The 10933-nt window shown below is 36.0% G+C and overlaps 1 protein-coding gene across 3 annotated transcripts in view; it reads left to right on the forward strand.

The window, feature by feature from the left end:
* The window catches only part of Gria2 (glutamate ionotropic receptor AMPA type subunit 2), a 146419-nt gene that overhangs the window by 125195 nt on the left and 10291 nt on the right, over nucleotides 1-10933 (forward strand). For all 3 annotated transcript variants that reach the window (XM_008854310.1, XM_008854311.1, XM_008854312.3), the window contains exon 12: nucleotides 2845-3043. In XM_008854310.1, coding sequence (XP_008852532.1) covers nucleotides 2845-3043 — 199 coding nt within the window. The remainder of the gene's footprint in view (nucleotides 1-2844; nucleotides 3044-10933) is intronic.

Genomic DNA, 10933 nt, shown 5'->3' on the forward strand with positions numbered 1-10933 from the left:
CTTTTTCAAGATTAGGTTTCTGGATTAAAAGGTTTATTACTTATTGTTCAAGTGTCTAGAAATTCAGACAGAAAACCATTGACCAGTTACTGCAAAACTCTGTGTCATATTCAATAATAATATACAAACACAATGGAATAGACTCACACTGCTCTGTTCTCATCAGGAAAGGTTTATTTCTCTCTGCCCCAAAGTGCCTAATTATCACAAATTTGTCACAAAGCACCCATTCCTTTTGTTTATGGTATTACCTGTGTCCCATCAGAGGAATAAATCATGTTTTTTTTCTAGTGTGATAACATTAACATTTAAAGCCAAAGCATTATCTGTCTTCTGGGGCAATTCAATTTGAGCTGGAATAGCCTCTTTTGAGTCTAAAGAAAATCATAACTAGTGAAGGGAGTGATTTTTTTGGTAATTGTTTAATGTGTTAGTTTTTGAGCACTGTAAATTATAAGTAATTAATTTCAAAATGTATGAAAGACTCTAAAAACGTTTTAGCTTTCCGAGGGTTTTTAGAATCTTCTACTGACTATGATAAATGAAATGTACCTCTAGACAAAAATTGTTAAAGGCTTATTCTCTGATAGTGATTGAATGCTAGTGAGTTTTAAAAAGAAATCACATTGGAAAAAATGAATTATGTAGATCATAACAACTAAAACCCTCAACTCTGTCATATTCCCAGAGGCTTCTCTTTGGGTCTGCGCTGAATTAGAATTGTGCCAAAAATATTCGCAGAGTTTGGAACATAGAAACGGAGCTTTGAAGAGCAACATGCCGTGAAGATTACCTTCACTCTCTAGTTTGCTTTACTTTCCCCAAAGTACCGCTAGATATAAAATCGTAGGTCCTTTAAAATCAGCATGTAATCAATATTAAGAAAAGACTACCATGCTCACACATTCACTTGCTTCTTTAGCATATGTGCTGAGAAGTAAAACTTTTGCCTTTATACCTTTTTTTTATTTTTTAAAAAGTTTATGTATATGAGTGTTTTGCCTGCATGTAAACCATGTGCATGCAATGCCCTCAGAGGCCAGAAGAGGGTGTCAGATCCCATGAATCTGGTGCTGTGGAAGGTTGTTAGCCAACACATGGATGTGGGTGCTGGAATTTTAACAGGGGTCCACTGGAAAAGTAGCTAGTGCTCTTAACCTCTGAGTCATCTCTCTTGATCCATAAAACTTTTGTGTTTAATTATGGAAACTCTTACCAAAAATCAAAATTGAATTTTCTCTTCATAAATTTTCTCCAGTCTTTTTTAGAAGAATTAATTGATGCTTTTAAAAGTATTAAAACTAAATAATACATTTTGAAATGTTATCTTCTACATATTATAACTGAAAAATAGCTAAAATAAAATTGAATTATTTAGCCTGAATAAACATTTTTAAGCACTGAAATAGAGAACTGATGATGTTAATTTGTCTTTATTTTTTTTTGACTAGAGTAGCTTATAAATACAATTTTTAAACTTTTAGTAAGATGGATGCAGTGTGGACTAAAAGCATTTAACGAAGTCAACCTCAGGTACCAAATCTGCCCTTCTTAATGCAGGTGCATGTTCTGTAATTACACCTGTCATTGCTGTGGGGGAAACAGGGAACATTTTGAGTGCAGCAGTGTCTATATAATGCAGAATTCATGAAATATCCATTTTAGAATCTAAATGATAAATGTTTAAGTCTTCCCATCCAATCATATCTATTTAATTCTTTATATTTCATAGCAATTTTACCATAAAGATTTTCAATTATATTTTTTCAGTTTTTTATTTCAATCAACAAATCCTTTAAATCTTAAAAAAAAAAGCCACTTTCAAATTTTCTTACCCTTTTTCTTGACCGAGTGGTTCATTTTAGCAATACTATCCAAGACTTACTTTATGTCAACTGTATCAAAGGCCACATTACTTAATAAAAATTGCCCAATTCTTCTAATTTAAAAAAAAAATCTCAAATTTCTTGTGGGTGGAATCCCATAAACTCCTTCAGACTAATACAGTTTATGTCTTTTTATCTACATAACTATATTTAGCTACTTCAAATTTTGATGTACTGGAAATCTAATCATCTTTTAAAAACATTGTGTGTCCTTATAGTCATATAAATGTTCCTATCCTATTATGGTTCCCATTAGGAATGCATATCCTTTAGACTCTTAAATATCTAATTTGTTTTCCTTGAGTTTTCTCTTTCTCTTAAGCAGGAAACACAGAGGAACAGGGTCACAGCAGTTCAAATCATGAAGGCATCTGATTTTTATTCATTATTATGTTTGATTTTTAGTATCATTTCATTTTTCCATTTTCTCCCCTGTATAGTGTCACATGCCTGTGTATTTGCTCACACTAAAACCTAATGAAACTGGACCTTTTGGGGGATTGACTGCATTCTGGGGGGGGCTTATTTTTTGTTTAAAGCTATGTTTATGGGCACACTCTTTTCTTAATATTTGAATTTGTGGTGAATGTTGCTACTATTCTTAGACTCTCTTGTTCATGTTTAATAATGTCATGTGGACAAAGTATTATGTTTATAGGGTCAGTTACTTGTACATTTCTTAAAGTTGCTTTCTTGTGAGATTTTATACCATCAACTATTTGGTATATAGCTATGAAAGAATCCCAAGAACTGAAGTTTAGGACTTTGAGTAAATCCTCAATTCTACGTATTCTGTGCTGGGTGTTCAAAATAAGTACTAATTTATAGTTGACTAAGCAGCAGTTGTATTGCAAAGTGAAATGCTTTCCTCTAAGTGGGTATTTGCATATGACTATTAACTTGTTATATATTAGGTCATTCATTTCATTTTACAAATCCATTTCATACTTGTTATCAGATCCCTCTCTGGGCGCATTGTTGGAGGTGTGTGGTGGTTCTTTACCCTGATCATAATCTCCTCCTACACGGCTAACTTAGCTGCCTTCCTGACTGTAGAAAGGATGGTGTCTCCCATCGAAAGTGCCGAGGATCTCTCTAAGCAAACAGAGATTGCTTATGGAACATTAGACTCTGGCTCCACTAAGGAGTTTTTCAGGGTAAGTAATTTTGCTTCATGGCCTCAACATTTGTTCCTAAAATTTAACTGCTTCGATTATCTCTCTTTTCACACAGCCCATATGAAGGTGATATGTGAAAGAAACTATGTATCTGCTAGTGGCCTGCTTTCTGTCTTGGATCCCTCCCAATCTATAAATAGAGCTATTATTTCCATGTTTTCATTCTTAACTCCTCAGCAGAAAAAAACAGTGTTGCCATGAAATCTTAATTTTATAAACACTGATAACCCTTTGAATCAAAATTGAAGCAAAATATAGTTTAGATCTTTATTTTTTAATAGATGGCTGCTTTCTTTTTACATAACTGTGACTGCATCTCTAATGCCTAATTTTAATTGAGTGACACATGCTTATACCAGGTATGCAATTTCTAAGTCAGGAAAGAGATTAGATTAGGTTCCCAAGTATAAATTCTAAAATCTCTATGAAAGGACTTCAAGAAAAAGCCTTCAACTTTAAAATAGATAACATAATTACAATGTGTCTATTAAATGGAGGTTAATTGTTTCTTTTAACAGCATCTTATGTTTGTAGGACAAGGTATGTTGCTAGCATAAGTTTCTTTCATTTTTTTCATTATTTCTGAAAATTTAACTTATTCTATCCAAGTTTTTACACAGCTGATTTATTTAAATAATCCAATAAATATGAAATATGATGATCTGATAATCAACCAGTAATCTTTGAAGCTTTCTCAATTTTAGTGAGATGTGGACCAGTTTGCTTCAGGATTAAGACAAAGACCTTTAACTGGTCAAAGCAGTAGATTATAGTTCAGCACTCTCATCTACAAGGCCTCTGTCTCATTCCTGAAAACTTCAGCTGGGCCAAAGGTATGATGGGAGGAAAGGTGATCAGGACAGAACCACAGTTAAGGACACACAGCAACTTGGATGTGAGGAAAAGGGAGGGCCTTGATATTGTTAGCATCTCAGTGAAAGTGTGAAGTACAGTCTACAGCAACTTCTCTTGCTTCAGTGTAGATCGAGATATGAATGTTTCGACACATAAATGTGCTAACTACAATTTAATATCATTTCTGGACATATATTTTATAATATATACACTCATGTAATATACACACATACACACATATATGAACACAGATCATTTTGATATAACAGGTTTCTGACTAATCATAATAATAGATGTAGACAATTTAGAAGACTGCATGCTTAAGAATTAAAATTTAGTTTTAAGAATTGTAGTTATTCTTAATCAATGTGAGTTGCTTTTACCTTTGCCTATTTAGAAAAACATAAAAACATGCTTGAGGTAAATGAGATGTATGACTGGCAGAGGAACCTATTACAACATGTTTCACTGGTGCAACATATGTGGATTAAAAGAATCTTAACTCTTTCTAGATACTCTTCTGATCGACTGTGCGTCTGCCTAGTGTTGTCACTGTTGCTGGCGGTGACTCTACTGCCAACTACTTCCTACTACAAACTGTTAAAATTGTTCTCTAAATCCTAGGGTATACTGCAATTTATTAATTAAAGTATGGATGAAAGTCTACATTTCTGGGAGGGGGCATACAATGGAAATAATGGCTCTTTTCTTAGAATTAAGAGTCATCACACATGTTGGGTCTATCCTCTTTCTCAAATGTCTTTGGGCTGCAGGAATGTGGAGTCTCCTATATGGGAGGAAGCTAGCTAATTGATTATCATGTGACCAGCCCACTGGGAAGGTGGGGAGAAAGGAAGTGGGCAGACTGAAGGGATACTTGTATGCTTTGTTTTCTGGCCATCTCTTACATTTTCTTTCCCTCCCAAGACCCTGTAAAAGAATTAGTTACATGAGGAAGAAGACACTGTTGACATTTTCTAGTCATCACTGTTCTAACATTTCTGTTTCCTAATGTGACCTAATTTCATTTTGTTGATTGCTTTCACCTTCTTACATTCTTTTAAAACTTGGGATTTTATCAATTTTATCGTTATTTAGTAGTAGGGCACCTCTGGGCCACCAAAGTAATCATATATTTTTATCATAGCAAATTTTGGATTCAGCTTTGGGGAAAATGATTTGAGAAGTGAGGGCACTGTGCATATTTTTATACTAAATAAAGAAGGAAAAGCAACTGAGGCCCATTCAGAGATTAATGTTCATTTCTAAAATAGATATTAGATCTCTTAGAAACTTGTTTAATATTAATTACTGGTTTCATAAAACAACTTTGTTGAGATGAAAGCACCTTATATTGAATTTCGGGCTTATAGTGGCCTCCTTTATGCTATGGTGATGTTAGTTGTTTTAATTAAAGTCTAAAATTCTTTCAGAGTTCAGGTCAAAAATTTAATACAAACTTGGACTATGTTAACATTACGTGAAGTCAATGAGTCCAAAAAAGTTCTAGAAGTCTGACATAAGCTCTAATTTTCTAATTTAAAATCTATACTTCTCTGTAATGATTATCAATAAATCATTGTTAATGTGTTAATATTTGCTTTGTGTTACTAGACTGGGAAAATGGGAGGGGGCCAAACATGTACTAATTCGGAGGTGTCAGAGGCCAGAGTTGGCCTCTGTGTGCCTGCAACTCCCTCTCTGTGGAGCTCTGTTTGACTGGTGACCTGCTCTGCAGTTGCTGATCCTGCTTAATTAGAGTACCAATATAGCATCCCTATAATTAGGAGGGAATTAGGATTTCAAGTATAAACCACTATTTTTAGAATTTCAATTTTGACAGTTTTTCCCTCATTAAAATAGGGCAAATCTTAGTTGTATAATTTTGTGCAGGAAATGATTTTTGTAGAACTTATACACACTTGGTTCTCACAGCAAGTTAGATTTTTTTTAAGAGTGGGCAATGATTTTGGGTACAGGTCTATCATGGGCCTGTCAGTCCATAAAACACAATGCCTGATTTGTGGAAGGAAAGTTAGAACCTCTTCCTTCCCTCCTAAACCCTCTTCACGGTAATCAGTCTATTTCCCATAGCTGTCACCTCTGGGTGGATAAGGCACACTGTGCACTCTCTGAGCAAGTGGTCTGTTTTAGTACTGCTAGTGTCACAAAACAAAAGATTCTAAACAATTACCAAAGTAAAGGCATCCCCTCACTTATCTCAGGAGGCTATTTTTTTCTGATTTGCAAAAAGCAGATTTAATCTCATCTTAATATATTAAAATATATTGTTGTTACCAAACATCATAGACCTTCTGTGGTTTGCAAATAATATAATTGATATATAAACGTATTAATGAAGCTATTCTTTACCAGAGTGAAATAGTCTGAAATTATCGTGTGCATGTGTGTGTGTGTGTGTGTATGTGTGAGGTGTGTGTGTGCATACATATGTGTGTGTTTTACTATACAATAATTATAGTTACAAGAAAAATTATAATGACTGAGACTATCCTTTTAAAGGCCATAATGTTTTATCTCTCTGTATGTGGCATAACATGCAATTGTTGATATTTACATAAAATATTATTCTGTGGTCCTGGTGGTACATGGCTGTAATCTCCCCTTTGGAAATTTAGGGAGGAGGAACACAAGTTCAAGGCTTAGGCCTGGTTGAATTCAAAGCCAGCCTGGGCAACTTAGACGCTGACTCAGAAAAGTGCAAGGGGAGGTTAGGTATGGTGGCACACAACATAAATTTTAGCAGTCAGGAGGTAAAGGCGGGTGAATCTCTGTGAGTTTGAGAGTTTGAAGTAAGCTTGGTGTACATAGCACCTTCCAGGCCTGCCGGGGCTACACAATAAGACCCTGTCTCAAAAATCCCCAAACCAACCAACCAACCGAAAAATAAAAACCCCAAATAAACAAAAAAAGTACAAAAGGGCTGGGGATAGAATTCAGTAGTAGAACCCTTACCTAGCATGTGTGAGGTCCCGGGTTCCATCCCAGTACCACAGTAAATTTTGAATTATGATTACAATTAAAAATGTTCTAGCCATTATGCGCTCCCTTATAGAAAAACATTAAGTACTATTTCAGCAAAGTTGCAGTCTTTATATTTTTTCCCTACCAATAACCATGACACAACATGATTTCTTTACTGTTATGATGTGCAGAACAGAGATTTCACTAACTGGTAATTGCTCTCCTTGTTATTCTATTATTTTTAGTACTGCCAATGGTTTTGTGCCAAGGACACCTGCATCACTTACTTCTACCCAGCCAGAAATATGTATCTGTTGTTTTTGTCATATCAGCTGTACACATACAGCTTTCAAATATTGGGAAAGCAAAATGAGCATGCCCTGATACCTTTCTATATAAATAGAAAGTTACTCATGGCAGGACAGATTCTTTATAGTCCTTCACTCATGTTTAAATATGCAAATATCTTCTAAAATAGTAGCCATTAACTAAAAGCTGAATGTGAATACCTAAGCAATAAATAGCACAGTGCACATGTTGTAGATATTCGTGCCTGGTAGTCATATCTCTCTCCTTTCCTCTGCATTAAACTGCTTGATTAGAGCTGAACAGTCTACACAGCTGCCAGCCCTTGCATGCCTGCATCTTCTCTAGATGATCCAGATTGAGTTGAAGTCGTTTTCTCTGAGTTGGCAGCTTTGCTCTGACATTTTAATTTTCTCACTATTCCACAGAACATCAGAGGAAGCATTGGATTCACAGAGTTTAAGGACAGCCAGACCAAGCTGCCTGGTACAAGCCTGGATCTGCTGTCTCATTTCAGTTAGCTCTAGCTAGGTGAACAGTGCAGAGTAGGTCTTTTTTTTAGAAGGTTTTAACTTTGGTGTTTCCAGGACAGCAGGAGCTACAAGGAGACCCTGTCTCAAAAAGACAAAAAAAAATTTTCTCTGTTTAAGGACCATGCAACTCATTCAGTGGCCTTCAAATTTCACAGGAATAGAAAGTTAAAGGAATGTACAGTGGGGACCTGTGTCCTGTGCTTCAGGGACCCAAGTGCTGAAAAGGGATACTTCTTATTACTTAGTTATGAGTATGAGACAATGTGGTTCCTCTTTCCAGGGTTAAATGGCTTATTTAGGCTATTTTTGTGCCACAGCTATTTTCTGCGAATGAGACTGTGGTCTGTAACTGTCCAGCAGGGTCATTTGGGGACTACCTTCTGCCACACTGGCCGAATAATTTGCCTCTAATCAGATTCCAGGATGCTTTCCCTTATGATTCATACAAAGAAAGCATTCCTTTTTCATCCCAGCAAATGTTGAGACAATTAATCTATCAACAAAGGTTACAGTGATGAAATAATTTGGGATTACTTTCATTTTAAATGTTTCAGAAGGAAGATACAATCCAGACAACAGTGCACACATAATTTCTATGATTTAGAGTTCAATGTAATTTATTATGGTGTTTAAATAAAAGAGTCATCTTGGCCCGTTTCTACAGATATCTCACACTAGTTGCCATGGTGATAAATATGTCTGAGGTCTCTGAGCAAAGGAAACTAGAATTGTGCTATCATTTTAATGCATCAAAATCAAATCTCAGCTCACTTTAAGCATTGCAGTTAAGATTTGGAGAACTCTTTCACAATGCCTGTAGGACTTGAAGGTAAATACAATGTTGAGGTAATATATCCAGCCCATAATTTTATTCTGAATCCTACTAAATCCATATCCAAAGAAGACTTCCTGGTATAGGTGGATGTTCATTTTCATGGAGTAACAAAAAATTGGAAATAATTGGAAATTGAACAAGTCAAGCAATGCAAATATTCTCAGTGTCCCAAAATTATTTCACATATTCTTTAAAGAAACAAAGAACAGATTTTAGAGAAAGATTTTAATAGACTGAAGTTGAGGAAATTTCTTTTGTGGCTTATAGGTAAACTTATCTAAAACTTGTCTAGAATTAAATTTTTCCATAAAAATAAAATTTAAACAAAATTGCAGGCTGAAATATTTATGCTTTTCAAGATGAAATCCATTAGCTGTTAATGGGCCTGCCATATTGTATGTTAATGTGGCTGGTACAACGTAAATGTAAACATGAAATAGTAAAGTAGCCTCTTCTTAACTGTTGATGTGCAAATCCATTATCCTATATAATTCATTCCTAATGCGTTTTTTGTTTGTTTAATTTTAGTTTGCTGAAACAGCATCTTACTATGTAGCCCAATCTGTCTTTGAACATCCTCCTGCTTCTGCCTCCCAGTGGCAGTCAGCAGTTATAAGTGTGAGTCACCACACTCTGCTTCAAGTATTTTTCTTTATGAGAATTTCATTTTAAACAATTGCCATTGAAATTTTGCAATTTTCATACAATGCTTTACATTCCCTGCTCTAGCTCCCTACTCTATCCCTTCATACTTCCCACCCCATTTAATATGCTTTATCACCTGTGATAAGGCCTATAAATCTAATGTGGGTCCCCCAAATGTTTTTCATTGTGGGTCCATGCACCTCAGTCTTGTTAACTTACCAAGAGTCCCATACTTGAAAGGGACACTCTAGCCCTCCTCCTCATATCAGCCATCAGTTATCAGTAATAGTTCCTTAGACAGAGTTGGGGTTTCTTACCCACTTCCTTATGTCTATGCTGGGATTTTGTCTGGCTTGAACTTAGGTGAGACTTGTGCATGCTGTTACCATTGCTGAGAGTTCATATATCAGCTATCTGGAAAATTCTGTTTCTGTGGACATCTACCATCTCTGGCTCTTACAATCTTTTTGCCCCCGCCCCCCTCTGTAATGATCTCTGAGCCTTGGGAGGCAAAAGTTTGATATAGTTGTCTTATTCAGGGATAACCACTCTGCAGCTTCTTGTTCTCTGCACATTGGCCAGTTGTGGGTCTCTGTTTATTGCCATCTGCTGCATAAGGAAATTCCATGCTGAGAGTTGAGAGATGCATTAATCTGTGGGTATAACAATAAATCATTAGGACTCAGTTTAATACTATAACCAGACTTGTGGCCTGTGTACTCATATGCTCCTAGGCCTGATATCAATGTCAGGTCTGGGTTTCATCCTATGAAGAGGACCTTAAATCAATTTCAGAGTGGTTGGTTACACCCATAAAATTTGTGTCATGTGGGCTGGAGAGCTGGCTCAGCGGTTAAGAGCGTTGCCTGCTCTTGCAGAAGATCCAGGATCAGTTCCCAGTACCCACATGGTAGCTAATAACCATCTGTAACTCCAGTTCCAGGGTATCCGATGCCCTCTTATGACCTTCATGGGCATTGCATGACACTGGTGTACTTACATATGTGCAGGCAATACACTCACACATACAAAATACTTTTTGAAAAAATTTATGTCACTGTGGCACCTGTGGGCAACATCATGTCAGGCAGTTGTTATTCTGGCTTTCAAGAGTCACAGCTGTGTAAGGATGATGATTGATTTTCTCTTCAGGGTAGCCTGCATAATATCCTTCAGCATTATGGATGCTAGCAGGTAGACATGGGACTTTGAAGTCAGCACCAGCTTGATTTTTCCTTGTTTGTTCTACAGCTCATGCATGTGGTGTCTTTGGCTACAGTTCTTATAGTGGAGTAGAACTTCACTCTTGATTTAGAAAAGGGAAGAATGTGGAATTAAGCTAATACTTTTAGTTGAAAGACATGCTTAGAATGAAATATATCTGGGTGACTGTGGTGGCACATGTCTTTAACCCCAGCACTTGGGAGGCAGAGTCAGGTGGATCACTGTGAGATCAAGACCAGCGGGCCAGCTGGGGTTAGAGGAAAAGCCTGTCTCAAAAAAAAAAAAAAAAAAAAAAAAAAAAAAAAAAAATTATCAATAACTAATGAACTCAGTCAAATTAAAATAAAGATCAACAGACAAAATCAGTTATATTTCTGTACACAACATCAAGGCCAGCCTGGTCTATATACTGAGTCCCAGGCCAGCTGGGGCTATAGGAAGAGCCTGTCTCAAAAAAAAAAAAAGCCCAAAAAACTAAATAAATTA

This window comes from Nannospalax galili, unplaced genomic scaffold, assembly GCF_000622305.1.
Source record: "Nannospalax galili isolate Female #2095 unplaced genomic scaffold, S.galili_v1.0 scaffold305, whole genome shotgun sequence".
Lineage (NCBI taxonomy): Eukaryota > Metazoa > Chordata > Mammalia > Rodentia > Spalacidae > Nannospalax > Nannospalax galili.